Genomic DNA, 21,208 nt, shown 5'->3' with positions numbered 1-21,208 from the left:
GTGGGAAGGGGCGGGAGGAAAAGCACCTGATTGACGGCTCGAGCGACCAGTCAGTCGGTGCGAAGCTCGACTGCGGCTATCGAGTGGTGATGCCATGTCGATTCACAAAGGGCGGGGCGGCGTGTGTGGATGGTGGAGAGAGAAAGGGGCGGGGAGGGAAAGGCGTTTACTCTGGAGACTTTCGAGGAGAAAGGGGTATTTGCGAGTGTTTTTGCACTGTGGGACGGAAAGTGGAGTTTTATTTGATAATCGTTCCTTTTATTTGGACGATCGTATTCCTTTCTTTCATCTGTTTTACCTTGAATTTAAAAGCCAATTGTCAGTCGAGTTGCAACAATGCCTGTGTTTCACACAAAAACGATAGAAAGTATCTTGGAGCCAGTGGCTCAACAAATTTCTCATCTAGTGATTATGCATGAAGAGGGTGAAGTCGATGGGAAAGCAATACCTGACCTTACCGGTCCCGTTGCTGCTGTACAGGCAGCTGTCAGCAATCTGGTCAGGGTAAGTACTTTTTAGTGTGCTTTGTTAAACCCCTCGGGAAGATTAATATACAGTAAATATGACTTTCCCCTAATTAAAATGTCGTTAGATTACCAAAATGACGTTTTTTTTCAATCCAAGTTGGAGAGAGGGAGAGAAATGTCTAATTAATAGGGTTAATGGAGTTCTTGCATGATGTAGTTAGTTGAGTCAGCGTGACAGTTTTTTTAGGTTGCAGTAGGTTTTATTTGTTGCCCAAATAAGCCCACGTTATGAAATATGCATTGCACGTAAACAACTTGAGGTTAATTTCGTTGCCCATCGTTGATATTCTTCCTCCAAGTTTATGCGCTACAAAAACTCTTCAGTTGGGTGTGTGCTTTTTGAATGGCATCGTTATACTTCAAGATAGTTTCAATGGGTCTGCCACCTAGCTGAGGTTGGGTGTTGTAACTTTTTTCCGTTGGGCGACCTCTTATGCATGTTTAAGTTTCATGTTTAATTGTTTAAACCAAACCCAATGAGAGTTTCGAAAGGCTTTACTTTCCTCCTTCCCATCAGTTGGGTTTACCCCGTGGGAACAAATTTCTTGTACCGACTATTGCCAGTTTTTCAGTTTGGAACTGATTTTAGGAAAATCTCAACTTAAGTTGTCGAAACATACACAGTTGGAACTAGTGCAAAGCTTCCCTTTTTACCATGTGTGAAACGTAAGTTGGTTTGAGGTTTGGGGCAGGCTGATTTTTGTGACGACACGAAGATGACATTGTCACACATGGCTAACTATACTGCACACACAACTGAACTGGTTGTCTTGTATGGAATTTTATGCCACAAATTGTGACATTGCTTGGAGAATTCTAATGTGTTTGATATCTTTTGTGAATAGGAAATGGAGTACTACTTTATTGTGTGTCTTCAACTAGGCTGACACTTTTCAGTTCAAAAGTATAACTTTTGGGCATTGACAAACAGGATGTTTTGATAAGACATCATCACGTGTCTCTGATGAATTGATTAATGTGCAAACTGCATTTTTATTGGAATATAGCCATTTTTAGCCAAAAATGAGCAAGTGTGGAAGAAAAAATATTTGCTTTCCTGTATCATACTTAATTAGTTTTGCTGTTTTACTAATATTTGAAGGAATCTTCCTTTATCAAAGATGATTAAAAGTACTACAAAGGAGCATTCTGAAACAAAATCAAAGACAAAGCCGGCAGAAGGGACAGTTCAGAGGATAACAAAAGACTTATTCAATGGAACAGCAACAACCCACATAAAAGGTGCTAGATAAGTATAGTAAAACCTTCCAAGGCCCTGCACTGGAACATTACAAAGCAAATATGTGTTACAAAAAGCATGTTAGATGAGATTAGTGTAGACAGCCCAATAGCCTGATTTTAAGGAGGTCCGAAAAGAGGAAAGTTGTAGAGAGAGGCAGAGATGTAGGGCTGAAATTCCCGAGTTTGGGTTCTCAGCAATTGAAAACATGTCCCCTGTTTTGGAGTCCTCATCATTAATAGGAAAGTGCTAAAATTGAAATGTTCAATAGAACTTTTCCACACCAGTTTGTTCTGAGTAAATCAACTAACATTTATAGTCTCAAGGTCTTTCTCTTAAATTCCTTGAAAACATTGCCACTGAGTCTTGGACCATGGAAGCAGACTCAACCAATCCATCGAGTCAGAGTTATACAGCATGGAAAGGAACCCTTCAGTCCAACTCACCAATGCCAATCAGATATCCTAAATTAATCTAGTCCCACTTGCTAGCATTTGGCTTATATCCCTCTGAACCATTTGTATTCATATACTTATGCAGATGCCTTTCAAATGTTGAAATTGTATCAGCCGCCTCCACCTCCAGCAGTTCATTCCATATACATACCACCAAATGTGTGAAAATGTTACCACTTAGGTTCCATCTGTATCTTTCCCTTCTCAGCTGAAACCTGTGCCCTCTAGTTTGGACTCCCTTTTGTGGTTTAGTATTTGACATGTATTTTAAGCCCACATTGAAGGGTTTGGATTCAAGATGAAGGTCAAGGAGAAGGCCAAGTGGAGAATGACTTAAATTTGAACTCCTTTATAACATTATTTATTATGTGTAAAGATTAAATTCTGTCTCACATGCTGTCTTGAGATATATTAGATTCCAGTCTTAGTGTTAGAATCTGACCATAATCCCAAACTGAACTCGCCTTACCTGCCTATGCTTAGCGCACACCCCTTCAGATATTTTTTATTCATGTACATATTAAATGTCTTTTAAATGTTGCAAATGTACCTGTATCCACATGGCACACATCAACCATGCTGTGTGTAAAAATAATGTTGCTTCCATTTTTTTTAATCTTTGTCCTGTCATCTTAAAATATGCCCCAGTTTTGAAATCTCCCACCCTAGGGAAAAGACACTTGCCATTCACCTAATCTATACCCTTCGTGATTTTATAAACCTCTGTAAGGTAATCTCTCTAATGTTAAAAGATTAAATTGTACTATCTCTCTGGACATGAATGCAATGTTAAAGGGTTACACTTCTTCAGAAGCTGACCGTTCTGGAAGTGAATGGGGGCGACGTTCATGCAGGAATGTGGATGACTCCCACTTCATTTGGCAGCCATTTCCTATTACCATCCTACTATTATCTAATTTAAACTCTTATTTAGTCCATTCCATTCAGAAATGCTTTCATAGCCATCCTCCAGCCAATCAAATTTGTTTGCATGATCATTCATCCGATACTGAAGTGTGCCTACATCGGACCTACATTGTCTAGGGAAATAGCGGAGCCAGAACTCGTTTGCCCCGGAGCTAGGGCATATCACACGTACATTGTCTTGGGCAGTCACTGAGTCAGGAAATCATTTGCATAATGATTTCCCAGGATTAGAGCTTTTATGTTTAAATGATGTCTGAGAATGACCTCACCTTACCAATGTACCTGGGGTAACGTGGTTGGGGGTGTGGGGGTGGAGAGGTAGTGGCCAGACTACCTGTATGCATTACCAACTGACCTGCACAAAGGGATGTTTCCTTTGTTTGAGGCCTTTTTTGACTCCACTTTGCACGCCTGCGAAGCATGTTAAAGGAGGTCACCTTGCTCTTACAGGTTTTAATAAACTTAAACTATTTGCAGAAGTTGGTGTGTGCGAATTGTATCTCATGAATGAAACCTCCTGGAAAATAACCTAACATCTCAACCACCTACACTGCAGTGAAAACATCCCAGCCTGTCTAGCCTCTCCTTATGACTCAAATCCTCTATTCCTCACAACATCCTGGTAAATCTCTTCTGGAACCTCTTGCCTAATAATAATCTTCTCATAATAGGGAGTCTAGAACTGGATACAGTACTCCAGAAGAGCTTGGTTGTGTAATAGAAGTAGATTAGAATGTGGAAAATACGCTTGCCTCTCTTTCCGCCAATGAAATGGCAGAGCAAGCTATTCACTGATACCAAACTCTCAATCACTGGGGAAAACTGGTGCATGAGTGGCAGCCTGATACTAAATTAGGAACACACCTGGAAACGTGAACCTTGAAAATCTAAAATTCAACACTTGTTACAAATCAATTTTTTTTTGTTACCTGTTGAGGTTTATATTAACAGCACTCAGTCCTTTTGTCAGGATCCTATTTAAAACTAGCCTCCCTGACCTTGAGGCTTTTGTCGAAACAGCTGCTGTGTCATTGTGGTCTAAATGTGACATTAGCAGTGTTTGGTCAGGCTAATTATTTTTAAATAGCAGTAAGTATTTCTGGTACTTTGTAACAATCTTTGATAATGATTATGATACATTTCCTCCCTGAATTTCTTGCTGTAGATATAGGAATGAGGATGTCCAGAAGGCTGAGTGGGTAGATAAAAGGAATTATTTATCTTTTGTAATGTAGAATTTAATTCCAATTCTAGACAGCACTGAGTAGAACAATTCAAAATGATTTATCTCCCAACCTTTCTGTGACTCACAGATAAGTTAGATTTTTGCACATACACCAGTGGTTTGAAGTCTAAATTTTCTCAGAAAAATTTATACAATTTAAGCATTGGCAGTGTGGCGCAGTGGTTAGCACTGCTGTTTCTCAGTGCCAGGGAGCCAGGTTTGATTTTAAATTTGGGTGACTGTGTGCGGTTTGTATTTTCTTCGTGTGTCTGCGTGGGTTTCTACTGGGTGCTCTGGTTTCCTCCTGCAGTCCAAAGATGTACAGGTTAAGTGGATTGGCCATGCCTGTTGTGTCTGGGGATATATGGGCCAGGTAGATTAGCCATGCTAAATGTGGGGTTACAGGGATAGGGTGTGGGGGTGAGCTGGATGGATGCTTTTCGGAGTGTCGGTGACTTATTGGGCTGAATTGCGCCTCTAATGATTCTATGACTTGAGTGTTACAATACTTACTATTGACATAGACAGAATCTGCATCATAAGATCAAATGCTTTTTAAAAAAAAATTTCCTTTCTTGCAAGACTGGACTGTTTGAGTCTTGCAATGTGTCTAGATTCCTCTATTTTGTCATTTCCACTTTGTTGTTACTTGCTGTTGCTTTGCATGAGCTTCATTGTTATGAATTTCTATGCTGATAATCTCCCTCTGTGAACTCAAGTGTTATTCCCTCTGCCCTTTGTAGTCTTGACTCTTGCTGCTTCTGTCTTTGCTCTTTCTATCATCTCCACTGCAGTTCTGCCTTTGATTTTGTTGCTCATTGAGGTGTTTTTGCATTCTCTGGGCCCAGAGAATTATTAAAAGTTGATTCTTAATTTCCTCCAGTCTAATTCCACTTTGCTTTCGAGGCTAGAAAGGTGAAAAGTTGTAGCTAACAGTGAAGAAAACATTAAACTATCTAACAAGCAGTCTGGAACTTCAGAAGCTCCAATGATAAGATTATACATTGGATCCAAAGTGGTGTTGGGGCCACTTTTTCCAAAATCAAGGCTGCACTTCTGGCTCGGAAAATTGCATATGTCATTCCACAATTTAAGAAGGCTGAAAGAAGAACACCAAAGTATTACAAGCCAGTTAGCTGAACATCTGTGGTGGGAAATTGTTGGATAATCAAGAATGAGGTAACTAAAGGTTGCAAACTTTCAGTTAATCTGGGAGAGCTGACATAGACTTGTCAAACTTGACATAGCTCATTGAATTTTTTTGAAGAAGTGACTATAGTAGTGGACAGGAATCTATCTATTGATGTTGTTCATGTGGACTTGGTAAACATTTCATGAAGTCTTGTGTGAGAATTTAATTAAGGTAAATGTCCACAGAACTGAGGGCAACTTAATGACATGGCGGGGAAATTAGTTGAGTAGCAGGGGACCAAGAAGGGATAACGGGGACGTACTCAAACTTGCAGGATATGAACAGTGGGGCCCTATAAGAATCCATGTTAGGGCCTCAGTTATTCATACTTATTAACAACTTGGTTAATAGCTTAGGAAGTCATATATCCCAATTTGCAGCTCCCACAAAGTTAGATGACATTGTAGATAGCATACAATTTAGAAAGGGATTAGATTAGATTACATATAGTATGGAAACAGGCCCTTCGGCCCAACATGTCCACACTGACCATCCAAAGAGTAACCCACCCAGACCCATTTCCTTACCCTACACTTACCCATGACTAACACACCTAAAACTATGGGCAATTTAGCATTGCCAATTCACCTAACCTGCACTTCTTTGGACTGTGGGAGGAAACAGGAGCATCCGGAAGAAATCCATGCAGATGCAGCAAACAGAGACAATTGACGGTGGTCCCATGGTTGCCATGAGAGTTCACTGTTTTATTCACTGTAGATTTTAATTGTCTCCAGTACCTGAACCTGGGGTTCTGGATTACACTCTGTCATTGTCACTCTGCCACTGTTACCCCTGAATGCTAATTATGAAATGCTTTTGAATATTCTGAGATATTATCATAATGAAAGCTTGTTCTATATTCCTTCCTTTGCTCACCTTTCCATTGAATTTATCCTCTTGCTGTTTTGGTATGTTTTGTATACTACCAAGTTTACAATTGTTGTCCCAGTTCTTCCCCCTCCTCTTAGTCATAGCAAAGTGCTCAGACGCAGTATCATTTTACCTCTTTGTTCTGGGCCCTGGAGGGAGAGAGAACGATTGCCCATGTGCACAGAGACCTGAGTTCATTGTTTTATCTGGAACAGTAGTTTCTCAATGAATTATATAGTCATTTTACAGGGAGGAGCATCCAGATCAGGCAACATATGTATTGATTGGTGACTGCTACAATCAGTGAGCGTCAGTGTAAAGATTAAGCCATTTGCTGTTACACAATGAATAACTGACTTCACATAATGACTACTTTTCACCTTGTTAAACTGACCTTACATATTGAATGTTACCTAATCTTGTTAAATGGCTCGACATTACCATAACCCATTACCCTTGCCTCCAGCATCCCATTGTTAACTATAAGTTCTTATCTGATCTGATTCATGCTCTGCTGAGCCTCTTGTTTCACAAAATTAAGAGCTTATCGCTCTCTGCCTGCTTATATCCTATATAAATTCTTTAAGTTGGTTTCTGTATCTCTTAGCTTATACATGTACTTGGTTGCAGGACAGTATTTCCTCTACTTGCTTAATGCAATGGACATGTCTCTTGTTCTTTGCCTCACACCCATGCTCCTATTTCCTCCTGGTGTCTTCTATGTTGTTCTGTTTTAGTTTTATTTGCATGGAAGTTGTTGAATTGTCTAAAGGTCCAAATGAGCTACTTATTTGGGAATTCCTCAATCTACTAGTACAATGCTCAAAAGAAATGGCCATATGTTAAGCTTGATATTCTGTCAAAGTCCATGATGCCTGATTCTTCCTAATTAATTGATCCAGCCTGCATTTCATAATGGTTTACTGAATTGATGCCTACATTTTGTAGTGGTCAGATTTTGTCAAATATCCAAATAAACAAGATCAGTTTCCTGATTGGCTGCTCATTGGGAGCACTATTTCGGAAAGCAAGTTTGCAACTCCTGATTTTCCTCGAGTTAATTTGAATGGAAAAATTGATGGCTGCATGTTTTTTGCTTCATGAGGAGCGTGATGTGCTGGCGCTGCTCTCTATCACTCCAAATTACATTTTTTTCTTCTAATAAATAGATTCCCTGAAGAAATTTTGATATTCTGTGGTGTAAATTCTTTGGTCACATGACTGTTATGACTACACTTATTGTTCCTATAATTATAACATTATGTCATTCATTTTTGGGGTAGGTGGGAAAATGACAAGAAACTTGGCATTGACTAATGTATTTTTGAATGGGTATGGATTTGGTATTTCATTTGATCTTAGGAGAAAAACATTACTGTAAAAGTTAGCATAAAAAGTTTTAACATCAAATTGTTTTGGAGCATTAATAATTTGAAGCTATTATAATATTGGAATTTTGATGTAAAAAGAAAGAAATGCTGAGGTAATGAGGTCAAATGTCTTGTTTATGTTGCAGAAAGCAGTTTGTACAAGTTTGGGAAGAGGCAGGTCTATTGTGAATTCTCTTGGAGTGCTATCCATTTAAATTGAATGTTCTTGATCTCTAAAATGATTATTCAACTCACATGATTACTTGAATACAACAGAATATCATTCCCAAGACTGGATTCTGGTTTTTGCATAGAAAATGTTTAAATAAAAATTACATTTCTTAAATTAGGATGCATAGTAAATTTAAAATTTATTGTTTTTAAATAATTAGATCTTTTAAAATGGCCACACTATTTTGCAGCAAGAAACAGATTGGTTGCCAACAAATTTATTACAGCCACTTCTTAGTTCATGGTTCATGGCACTTTCTTGACCAATTAAAGTGTACATACCTCGTATAAAAATTTAAATCATTTAGTAGTACAGAAATTGAATTTTGCTGAGAAAATATTGTCCAAGCTTTTCATCTTGCGTTCAGTTGGTGAGTGATTCAGTTAATGGGGATGGGTTGGGTAAAAGACATTGAAGTGTTGAATCAGTCATGATTGTATTAAATGATGGTACGGGGGAAGTGGTGGTGAAGTGGTTATTCTTCTATAATGCGATGGTTGCATTCTTGTGTACCTCCACATTATAGATTAGATTTCTTAGTGTGGAAACACTGAAGAAAAATCCTGTTTTAGAAACTGCACTTAAAATGTTGGCGATGCAATCACGTTACAGCCAACCCATCCTAAAAGTTTGCGGTTTAGACAGTGTCCTGAATTTGTAAATTGTGTTGCAGCAAATTTATGTTAATGAAACATGCGTTGCAGACAAATGACCCGTGATATAATTGCCTAGCAATCTATAACCCCATACCAACTTTGAGAATGTGGGTTCAAATCCAGCAGCTAATGAAATTAAAAGTCAAAAAGGATCTTGAATGATGGCGCAGGCTTCATGGACAGAATGGGCCTCCTTCTGTTCCTATGATATTTCAATGCCAGGCTTTGATTAAATTTTAAGCCAGGCTGCAACAAAGATTTTTTTTTAGCATTGCTTTGAAAGAAAAAATTGTCTATCTCAAATGCCAGTTTAAATGTCCTGGAATCCTGTGCAATAAAGGCCAATTTATTCAATCAATATGGATTACTGGTCCGGGTTATATCGTCATTTAGCATTTAAAGATGTTGCACGAACACTACTTTGAGAAATCATGTTAATTGCCAGTCTTTGTGTGTTTTGATTTCTTGTCAGTGCTGATAGTGTACAGTCTATTGTTCACTGCTGTATAACTTGTATTGTATGTAAGACATCTTCTCATCACTAGATAACTGGGGGCCAGACATGAGGCGTGTGTTGGGACCGGGGAGGGGGGGACAATTTCTAACTTAGTTGGTTAAAAATCTCAACACCAGCCAACAGGTTTATTTGGAAGTAATAGCTTTCAGAGCGCTGCTTCTTCATCAGGTAATTATTAACTTTGTCCACCTGTGTCCAACACCGACCCCTCCACATCATAACTTAGTTAGATCATATAGGCCTACTACTTTGACTAACAATTGCTAACTTAAAAGACAAAAGAACGAACATCTCCTAATTATGTAAGTAGACTAGGTAGGTGCTCTAAATCCCATCAGAAGTAGAAGCCAGCATTTAACACATTAACTGAGCTCGGAGCCCTTCAAACCTTTGTGTACTGTAGATAAAAATGTAATACCATAGTAATGAAATTTTAATGAATGTAATAACTGTGTGTAAAGGGGCTTTTGTGTAAACTGTATTTCAGGATTCTATTGTCTCCTTGAACTTGTGTTGTTATTACTGAATAAAGGGGCTACTTTTGCAACTCACCGGTTTCAATTGTTATTTGAATACAATCCCATAAATATTCAGGACTTTTAGTTTGTGATTGAACCAAACAGCCATGTTTATTTTGTGCAAGGCCAGAGATGTAAATGATTTTTTTTCCCATTTGGGTCATTTAGCAGCACCATGAAACAACTTTTTTGATTTTGTGTTACTAGATGCAGAACTAAACACTGCCAATTTCCATATGACACTCTGGGTCAACATTTGAGCGTAACAAAGGGTACATCAACTTTTTGTTGTTTATGATTTGGTAATCCTGTGATAATGGACTCGTTGTCAAAAGAATTTGAGTGAGACCACCAAAATCAAGATAGCTCAAGACTTTCTAGCCTGGACATGTGAGACTCTTCGGGTAAAACAATGAGGTCTGCAGATGCTGGAGATCACAGTTGAAAATGTGTTGCTGGTTAAAGCACAGCAGGTCAGGCAGCATCCAAGGAATAGGAAATTCGACGTTTCGGGCATAAGCCCTTCATCAGGACTCTGTTATTGATTGTATTTCAACTCTGGTCTTCAGGGTGAAAGGCCACTCAGACCCTTGGTATCACCATTCTTCTGGCTTGGAAATAGTATTGATGGTTATGAAACCTCGAATTTACTGGAATGAATATGAATATTACTTGTTTGCACATGTGAATTTCATATTGTGCAAATCATGTATAGTGATGCTGAAAACAGCTTAATGTGGCATAAATTCATAGAACTCTTTGGGCAAATATATAAAGTTACTCCTTCTTGCGTCATCTAAAACTTGTTGATAGATCTTGTAGACCTCAGGTTTTGTTCATTCTTGTGAAAAGGCTTGGCTAATTACCCTAGTTGTAATTACCAGACTTTGAGAAAGAGACCGTATGTGGACAGAGCATGGAAAGGGATGTGAGCAAATGGTTGGCTGTCAGCCATACCAAAATTGGGTACATATACAAATTTCCTGTGCCTTGTGAAAGCCTGAAAGTGTGAGGATCTGGTTTGGGAATGTTTGTATGTTGCTAAAACATCACTTTACATTCTTGTACTTTGCGTTGTGGAAAATGTGTACTTAAGTTAAAAGATACTTAGTGATTAAAACCATGCACAAATTGGGAATATGAACTAGTCATTAGTTCACTATTCTTTTCTTTCCAAGTCTTCATATGGTTACTCTCGATCTACGGTCAAGTTTGCAATGATATTTACACTTTTCCAAGTAAAATTATTGTTTGAAAACTGAAAGTTGGTTATTTGATTACTTTGAGAGTCGTAAAGATGTACAGCATGGAATTTGGACCCTTCACTCCAAATTGTCCATGCTGACCAGATATCCTAACTTAATCTAGTCCCTTCTGTTAGCACTTGGCCCATTACTCTCTCGACCCTTCCTATTCATGTCCCCATTCTTTTAAATGTTGTAATTTACTAGAAAGTCTTGAGCTATCTTGAGTCTCCACCATTTCATCTGGCAGCTCATTCCATACACGCATCCCCCTTTGTGTGAATAAGTTACCCTTTCGGTCTCTTTTCAATCAATCCCATCTCACCCAAACCTCTCACCTCTAGTTCTGAATTCCCTCTCCCCAGAGAAAAGACCATTGTGTATTTATCCTATCCATGTCCTTGCGATTTCATAAAGCTCTATAAGGTCACCCTTCAGCCTCTCCTCCAGGGAAAACAGCCCCAGCCTACTCCAGGCTCTGACTCAACCTCAAACTTAGCCAAGATGAAAATGCTGCTAATGACACAATATGCCAACATTAAGTTAAAGCGACTAGGTAGATTTTTGCTCTTCTGTCAAATTTTTTTTTGCTCAGTTGTCAAGATAACTCCTTTGGAAAAACAGATTGCTGCAAATTGCTTCCTGAGTAGAGAGCAGTTAGGGAAATCTATTTATGAGAAGTTATAGGCTCATTTTCAAGTGCAATTTATGAATACATTTGACTAATGTGTTCACATTGTCACTCTGATCTCCATTGTCCAGTTGGGATTCAGTAAACATTCAGCCGTTATTGAAGACACTCTGGTTTCTAAGTTTTCAAATGTCTTTTCTCAACTAAGCAGATGACAGAATTTAAATCTGTTAGTACTTGATTTTTCATCTCCATTTTTATCAATTTTTGGTTTGAAGCTTTTAACTGTGAGCTGAGAGCTGAAAGGTGACCTTTGGATTGTGAACGTCTGCTTTTTTTTCAAAAACAAACACACAATCTTATTTGTTTCTGAGGCCAGACATGAAAGTCAAACTCCATAGACTCATCAACTCCAGAGTGGCTGCAAGTTTAACCAGATAGCAGATGTTTGGTCATTAACAAGGTCACTGGGAACTGGCTTCAGCAAGTCTGGGAGAGAACATGCTAAACAGAGGGGCTGTAGATTTTGGATCTGTTTTGCAATTGAGAATTTCTGAGAGGAGTTTGGCTCTTGATGTAAAAGCATAAAGACTTTCAAGCTCCCTGCCTGGCCTCCCGTTTATCAACTACTGAAAGTTGAGGGAATAGAAAATAATTTTAATTGAATGTTCTTAACTGTAAATTGGGAAAGGTGGCATTGATTTTTCTGAGGATGTTGATCAATCTGGCCAATCTGTGTTTGTCTGTCTTGTGTGAGAATGGAGATTTTAAACCCAAGACATTAATTAGATGACTTTATTGTTTAACTTTACTCTATTAAAGTTGCAGTATTTTAGTAAATTAAGTCTTTTGTTTAAGTTGTAAACCTGGTATCTCGTATCAATTATTCACAAAGACAATGGCTGGTTAGTCAAAAAGACTGGTTAGGAACCATTGGCATCAATTTACAGTGTCTTTGAGTGTGTATTATGTTGTGAATACAAAGGTAAGGAGACTGATGTGATTTGACTGTCTGTGTCATAACAAATTATGTAAAATGTGACTTAACAGGGTGGTGCCTCCTTCATTGGTCCATTATAAAATTTGATAAGTTGGATTGTTCTAACTGGATACACTCTGATTTACTCCTAGCTGCCTTTTTAATATGAAATGCAGTGATTCAAAAGAAACCCTTTCAGTATTTAAGAGAAATTGCAACTAACGATTAGTCTTGATTCTAAATTCATGACAAATTTTGCTCGAAGTATTCAAAAACTTAAACTCTTGGCAATTCCTTTTTGGCATATGGTCGATGAAAGGGAGTTCTCAACCACAATGTATTGATTGTTACCACTGCATGCCAATCTTTGAAAGCCATCAGAATTGCGTAAGCAGTTGTGCCGCACCCAGCTATTACAGGGCCAATATGGTTGGTTTTGAAATGGCATTATTAATAACAATTATTCGTTCCCCCTTGCATGTGAATCACTTCTTGTCTGTGCTTAGCTTGCTAGTATGGAGCAGTGAGGAAAAGCTGCTAGAGTATCATTCAAGATAGAGCTCCTGAAAAGATTCAAGAAATGAAGAGTTTGGACAATGTTGAGGGCACTGTGTGTGTAGATACATATGTCCTTTGCTCACAACGGAGTCTCAATGGAGAATCATATTGGCATCTGGAGGAGAAAGCGAAGTCTGCAGATGCTGGATATCAGAGCTGAAAATGTGTTGCTGGAAAAGCGCAGCAGGTCAGGCAGCATCCAAGGAACAGGAGAGTCGATGTTTCGGGCATTAGCCCTTCAACGGCTTATGCCCAAAACGTCGAACATCTATGCCACTGGACCAAGGCCTTGTTCAGACAAATGGTGGCTGGTGTACAACGGCCATCCCATGTTGAAAGAACGCATACACTGGTGTCTTCCACCCTTCAAAACAAAGTTCAGAACTTGGAACTTGAGAACCACCCATAGAAGACCCAACAGTGACAGAACAGAATAGCATGCTGCTAATGTCTGGGGACTTCAACATTTTGGTTTTGACATTACTAGCCTAAGTAAGACCCAGAAGGGATGGGAAGACCAACTCCATGAACAAGATGGTGTTTAAAGTAAATTGGAAGGACCATGTCCCCTCAAAGCAGTTGGCTTTTGCATTAAAAACAAACTAGCTGAACATCTGAGATTCCTTCAGTGAGGCAAAGAAGCACCTCAACCCTTCAACTCACTCTTGCCCAGAATGAGTTCACTTTTAGTCCTTTGTGTGTGCACCCCAATATTGGACTCTATAGACAAGTCTAAAGAGAAATTTTGTGCCAGCCTCCAAGTTCTGACCATAAGTTAGTGTGACAAGGTGATCCTCATTGGTGACTTCATACCAGAGTTGGAAATTTTTATTATTTACAAGCTGAGTATCACTTGATCTGAGCATTTATTGCAAAACAACTGGATTTATAAAAAAGTAAATGAGTCTTGGTTGGGGCATTGTGTCCAGTTTTGGTCACTTTACTTGAGCAGAGATGTGGTGGCACTGGAGGCAGTTGAGGAGGTTCACAAGGTTGATTTCCAGGAATGAAAGTGTGTCATATGCTGATTGATAAGGTAGACATCCAACAGATTGTCCCACAAGGGGAACATCTCAAAAGACCATGGAATAGAGAGTGAGAAGAGGTAAGTTCAAAACTGAGATGAGGACAAACTACTTCACGCAGAGGGTTCTGTATCTGTGGAACTCACTGCCCCAGAGTGCAGTGGAGGCAGAATTAACTAATAGATTCAAGAAAGAAATAGATTTTTATCTGATGAAAAATAGCATAACCTGCTGAGGGGAGCAGGGAGGGAAGGGGAGTTGAGACCAGAATATGATCATAGTGAATGCGGAGTGGGCTCACGAGGCTGAATTACCTATTCCTGCTCCTGATTCTTCTGTTCCTATGTAAATCTTGTATCTTGGAGAATAACTGAAACACTGAAGAGAAATTGAAGTTGACTATGAAGAATTGTGACATACATCTTCTATTCTAGGAAAAATTAGTTAACCTTCCAAATTTTCTAAGGTAAATGAGTTCTTCGGCAAGTGAAGTAATTAAAATGTAGGACTATGAAAGTGTACACCTATATAAGCCACAGTGCCATGTTTCTTTGGAAGAGTATTCCGTTTTTAATAGTTGACCTACAAGGTGTGTAACTTGGTGGCCTATTGTTTTTTGTTGGTTTTTGGCATTTCTTTATATGTTAGTGACTGTCCCAGAGGATTGTTCCAATGTTTTCACCTTTTTAAATTAGGTGATTAGCTCCATCTGTCATTGTTCATTTTAAAACAAAATGAAAATACAAGAACACCTAAGTGAATTCAAAAAGTGTTCCTGAATTTTACTTATGAAGGGATGTGATGGTACAAGAAATATCTGCTCAGGATACCCAGTGGAAACAAGATTATAAAATGCTGTTCTTGTTTTGCATACGTGTAGAGCTTGGTCATCTCCGTCAACTGATCAGATCACAACCCTGCAGATAGTGAAGTGACTTGTCTGCATGCAACAAGATCCAGATAGCATTTCAGTTGTAAACTGATAAGTGGCAAATAACGTATACACTTTACAAGTGTCAGGAAAGGATCAGCTCCATTAAGTGAGAATCTCGTTATTTTGCTGTGACATATGACAAAAGCATCACTTCTTCCTTCCTGCATGCTGTCCATCAACCTCCTGTGGTTTGGTGAGTGTGTTACTTTTAAGTTGAAAACCCATGTACCTCCATCAACATCCATGAGTATTAATTGTCCAAGGCTAGGTCAAACCAATCAAAGGTAATGGGGTAGTTAAATCCTCAACCATGACTGTGGAAGCGATTTAAGTATTAAGTTATGTATGGACAAGAAAACCTGCTCTTCATATCCTTCCACTTTTTTTCAGTTGTTCAATGCTGCTTGGAAAGCACTTTGAGTAGCAAGGTGATAGAATGTACTTTGGTTTTGGAGCTTCATCATCAACTTCACTGGACCAACTGTTTCCATTCTATTGCGACAAATGCAGACCAGCTCAAAGGCTGGCAATTCTGTGACATGTAACTCGGCAACTGACTTCCAAAGTCTAACCCATCATTTTCAAGGCATGCGTCAGGAGTATGGTGGAATTGACTACATTTGCCTCAGTGAATGCAGCTACAACTGAGCTCGGCTAAATCCAAAACACAGTAGTCCACTTGATTGGCATTACCATCCACCATCTTCAGCATTTGCTATCTCCACACTTAGGATTTTACCATCGTTTCAGATGCATTGCAATGGTTCCCAAGATACCTTTTAGAAGCGCCTTCCAAACATGTGACCTTCAACTGTGTGGATATGGTAGCAGAAATCTGAAAAGACCAAAGCCTACGAGTTGTCTTCTAAGCTACAAGCTATGCTGACTTGAAGCTATATCACCATTCCTTTACTTCTATTAGGTTAAAATCCAGCAATTGTCTCATGAGCAGTAATGTGGGTATACAGCCATTGGGTTTCACCAATACCTGAGAACAGTTAAGGTTGTTCAATAAATGCTAGACTTTGCAAACATTCCTGTTCCATAAACTAAATGTAAATAACCATTTTTATTTCTGCTAGTTGCTACTATGTATTTTTAATTAGGTCTGTACCAAACAGTACAGCTGGAAATTAATTCTATAGATTTCCATATGCTGAACCATATTAAGCTGTCAAAGATGAGTTATGAGTCATGACAAATCCCACACTAAAAATGGCTATACATAGTTAATGAAAATCAATTGAGGAGGTCATAAGTAATTCCAAGTACACAAAGAGCAGCTGGAATGGGGGATGCCAGTGATCAGCAGCCCAGTGTGGAACATAGTGGTTGTGGGTGTGGGGACAGTGGCCCAGTGCAGAACATGGTGATGGTCCCCTGCAATGGTCTGCTGCAGAGAGACTGAGATGTTTGTCTTCTTAACTGTGCTTTTTGTTTTTCTGACCTTTTTGGTTATGCTATGTATCACTGTAAGTAACTGTTTTCTTTTTTCTATTCTGTAACTAAGGATTGTAGCTTGGTATCTTTTTGGACCTGTGGTGCTGTAAGTGACAACTTATCAACTTTTCACTATACTCATTTGAGTAATTGTGACAATAAGGCTAATCCAAGAGTTGTATAACTTCTTTTCATAATGTCCAGAAATATAGGAAAACTTTGTTGTAGAAAGTCATCTTAGGTACATTCAATTCCAGGTTAAAATGCCTTAGCCCATTCAAATGAGGGTAAGAAACATGGATGATGAACATCTCAGTTTCTTGCAAATTCATTGTTTGCTTAGTGAAACACTGAATGAGCTGAAGGATCTTTACATTTTAAGTCTTAGAGATGTGCAACATGGAAACAGATGCTTCAATCCAACTCATCCATGCCGATCTGATATCCTAACTTAGTGTAGTCTTATTTGCCAGCCCTTGGCCCACATCCCTCTACACCTTTTGGTATTCATATACCCATCCAGATGCCTTTTAAATGTTATAATTGTAACAGCTGCCGCCTCTTCCTCATGGTGCGCGCGCACACACCACCCTCTCCACCTCCACCCCCCCCCCCCCCCCCAAGAAAAAACCTTGTCTATTTACCCTATCCATGCACCTCATGGTTTTATAAATGTCTATAGGGTCACCCCTTGTTTAAATACTTATTTGAGATGGCTCAGGGAATCCCTGATGGACTCGACCTATAGCTCCCCTTGGTTCGTTTTGGAGATCATACTCTGTGATAGTCTGGAATATAAAATTCTTACAGTTTAGTTTAAACTATTACCTTAATGTTTGTGGTAAATGAATGTTACACTATATCATACCTACAAGTCAGGCTTAAGCTATCTAAGGTTCCAAAACCATTAGCAGAGGAGCAGCGCCAGCTCTTATGCCAAAGAGCTGTTTCAGGCTATTCCCTTTATTGCTGCAAACAAAAACTGTCTTTATGCAGAATTTGGTATTAAAATTACAAAAATGCCGCATGTCCTTAATCAGATAAGCAGCAATAAAATGGCAAAAGCGGAGGAAGAGAAACTGATTGACATATCTGAGTACGCTTAACTAAGTAAACTACATGCACATCAAAGTGGGAAACCTTGACCCAGCCAGGCCAAATGGTCAATTTGCATTAGCTAGTGCATCGTAATGAGACACTAATCTAAACTATGTGAAAAAGCTCATGGCATCAGATTGCTCAGCGAACCGATCCAGTATTATTGTTCTTCAAAATAGCTTTTTCTTTTAAAATGATCTTAGATTCCCAAAATACAAATTAAATTCATAACATTCACAGATCTCACTCCCGGGAACAACACACACACACATTCAATCCATGACAAATCAATCAAATCAGACCGTAGAGTTAATTTTTCATCAGCTCTTGATTATGCTCTTGCACACTCTTGCTGTGTGCCTTGAGCCCTTCAGTCAGTGAATATAATTTGCAAAAGAATTTTATATATCTTTCTCTTTCGCACTCGCTCTCGCACTCAAACATCCTCCAACTTGCCCCATTACCCTGACAGGCTAGTTAAAAACTGACATAGTAAGCATTTGTATTCCAGCTTCATAAATTGAAATCTGCTCAGTGTGGTAGATATGAAAATGTATCAGGATTGTTATGTGCGTATTCCACTCAGCTTTGTAAATCACACGTTTTTTTCATATTGACTATGAATTTTGTTAAGAATCTTTGATATAATCCAGCAATTTAATTATTCTACATTCTATTGTGAAATATGTGGTTTCGGCATGAGAAGGAAGTACTGCCACACGTTGCACAAGTGAGCAAATTTTATCGCCTTATTTACAGTGATCCATTGACACTAGAACTGGTGCCCCCAGGTCTTCTGAACAAGCACTTTCCCACATTCTCTTCAGCAAATGTGTTACATTTACAGCAACATAATTTCTCACCCTCAGCCTCCGCTCCAGGGAAAACAGCTCCAGCCTATTCAACTTCTCCCGGGAGCTCAAATCCTCCAAAACTGGCAACATCCTGGTCAATCTTTTCTGAACCCTTTCAAGTTTCACAACATCCTTCAAATAGGAAGGAGATCAGAATTGCGCACATTATTCCAAAAGAGGCCTAACCAACATCCTGGACACCTGCAACATGACCTCCTAACTCCTATACTCTGTCCAATAGAGGCAAGCAAAACACTATGCCACCTTCACTCTCCTAACTACCAGTGACTCTACTTTCAAGGAGCTATGAATCTGCACTCCAAGATCTCTTTGTTCATCAACACTCGCTAAGATCTTACCCTTTAGTGTATAAGTCCTGCTAAGATTTGCTTTCCTAAAATGCAGCTCCTCTCATTTATCTAAATTAAACTCCATCTGCCACTTTTCAGCCCATTGGCCCATGTGATCAAGATCCTGTTGTACTCTGAGGTAACCTTTGCTGTCCACTACACCTCCAATTTTAGTGTCATCTGCAAACTTAGTAGCTATACCTCCCGTGTTCACATCCAAATCTGTTTATATAAATGATGAAAAGCAGTGGACCCAGCACCAATCCTTGTGGCACTCCTCTGGTCACAGGCCTCCAGTCTGAAAAACAACCTCCACCATCACCCTCTGTCGTGTTCCTTCGAGCCAGTTCTGTATCTAACTGTCTTGTTCTCCCCGTATTCCATGAGATCTAACTTTGCTAACCAGTCTACCATGAGGAATCGTTTTTTTAAAAAAAAACTAAACTGCTGGATTCAAGTTTGTTTTCAATTGAATGTGGCCTTGCTTTCATGTTTTCCAGTATAGGTTGCCCATTGGTCATATTGAAAATGTCTGTTTCATGCATCATATGTGCAAGATGTAACCAAAGAGCCTTACTTTGTTGAAACCTTCACTATGTGACTGGTATTATTCATGAAACAATTGGCTACTGTTTTTGAGGGGGTCACTGGAAGGAAATTGGTGTTCTGTCTAACTGAGAATCAAGAGAGTGGAATTCAGAATGGAATATTGAAACATGGTTAGTGTATGTTTTCTTTTATTTTATCTTGAGGTATATAATGCTTACTCTGTGAGGGCATATGCATTGAGCTGCAACTACATGCTTATGTTTTAAGGTGATAGTCGTACAAGCACAAGTTGTGAGCATTGCTGATCACTTGTAGCAATACTTGAGCAGTTTTGCTTGATAGAATGTTTCAAGTACTTTTAAGAACTATTTTTCACACGTCTAGACAAATCAGTTTGCTTTTAATTTTCTTATTGGGAACAACAAAAGTTCAAGTTTCCTGTTTCATAATGGTGTTCTGTTTCTGACACAGGTGAAATAACTGCTCTTTAATACTGTTGTTTGGTTTACTACATTTAAGTATACAAATATTGATTCCCTGAAACTACTGTATTGAGGTATTCTAAGCTTTTCATGACATCAGTACAGTAAGATGCAGCAATGAAAGTTGAATTGTATAATGGACTGTCAAGTTATGCTTTTTACTTAATTGAAGAAGTTCAGATTCAGACTGAGATCAGACAATTAATTGTATTGGAAATCTATGATATCTTCTCCAGAATTATAGTTGAGCACTGTTACTTCAAAATCAGATTTTTCACAAATGTTCTAATACACTGCAAACACTCCATCAGTATCAAGATTTGGGTTCCAAAGAGAACTTAATACAAACAAACAAGACTGGCATTATGGGTAAGTTTGTACTTGAGTTTCAGTTGGAGATTGGTTGAAACTCTGGTTCAGAAAGTTCAGATTTCACAAAAATGTATCAGCATAATCAAAAACGTAAATCAACCACAAGCCAGGGCAATCAATTATTGTAATAAAATTTCAGCTGCTTTTTATTTCGCTGTGAATCAAAAATGTAGAAATATTTAGGAGTGGTAACCTGAGGCAGTTGTATTAAGAAGCTGAAAATGGCTTTAAGTCAAATATATACACAACTCAATAAGAGTATCTGGTCTTCCATCTGTGAGCAGCCTGATTATTAAACAGTTGAAAAAGACTTTTTTTTTAACAAGGGGATGTTGAATCATTTATTATTTTCACCTCCATGCGCACAATTTTAGTAACTGGAAACTTTTTTAAAAGGGTGGGCATTAGTGTATATGCACCTGACTAAAACAAGCTCAATTAGAAGACCCTTGTCAAACGCAAGTTCGTTGTGGAAACTTATCATCATCATTTTGATCTGTAATGTAGACTGTCTGAGTAAAATGATTTTAAAGGCAGTGTTAAGGGCCACAGGAACTTCACTTGTGCACAGAATCCATTGTGTTCAGAATTCTGAGATCTTTAGTCCTGGTTCAGACAATTTCATTCAGAGTACTTTCAGAAAATCAGTTGAAATGTTTTATTCCTGTTGTGTTGGTTCCTTTTCAATTTTAAAGGAACAGATCTTAATGTTGCTAGAGTACTGTGAAAAATTCAAATGCATTATGTGAGTGCATTACTGATGTTCAGTGTAAAATTTAGAGTCTAGAATGATGAGGGTAATTGTCTGTTTGCTCCTTCAAGCCAAACTGAAAGAAGCACGTGTGCAAATGAATAGTGACCTTTTAAGGAAATGTTCAGTTTTCTAAATGTGGCTGCCTTAAAAGGAAAACTTTTATGGAGCTTGTGCACTGCAACTATTTTCATTCTTTATTCAGATGC

The 21,208-nt window shown here is 38.6% G+C and overlaps 1 protein-coding gene across 2 annotated transcripts in view; it reads left to right on the top strand.

The window, feature by feature from the left end:
* The first annotated feature begins 165 nt into the window (after window positions 1–165).
* LOC132834896 (vinculin) overlaps window positions 166–21,208 on the top strand; it is a 120,108-nt gene continuing 99,065 nt past the window's right edge. Inside the window, exon 1 of one of the 2 annotated variants that reach the window (XM_060853994.1) lies at window positions 166–504. In XM_060853994.1, coding sequence (XP_060709977.1) covers window positions 337–504 — 168 coding nt within the window. In that variant the 5' untranslated portion in view covers window positions 166–336. The remainder of the gene's footprint in view (window positions 505–21,208) is intronic. The other variant, XM_060853993.1, reaches the window with a different exon arrangement.

This window comes from Hemiscyllium ocellatum, chromosome 43, assembly GCF_020745735.1.
Source record: "Hemiscyllium ocellatum isolate sHemOce1 chromosome 43, sHemOce1.pat.X.cur, whole genome shotgun sequence".
Taxonomy (NCBI): domain Eukaryota; kingdom Metazoa; phylum Chordata; class Chondrichthyes; order Orectolobiformes; family Hemiscylliidae; genus Hemiscyllium; species Hemiscyllium ocellatum.
The sequence above is the reverse complement of the archived record's forward strand: the minus strand, read 5'-3'. Positions and strand labels throughout refer to the sequence as shown.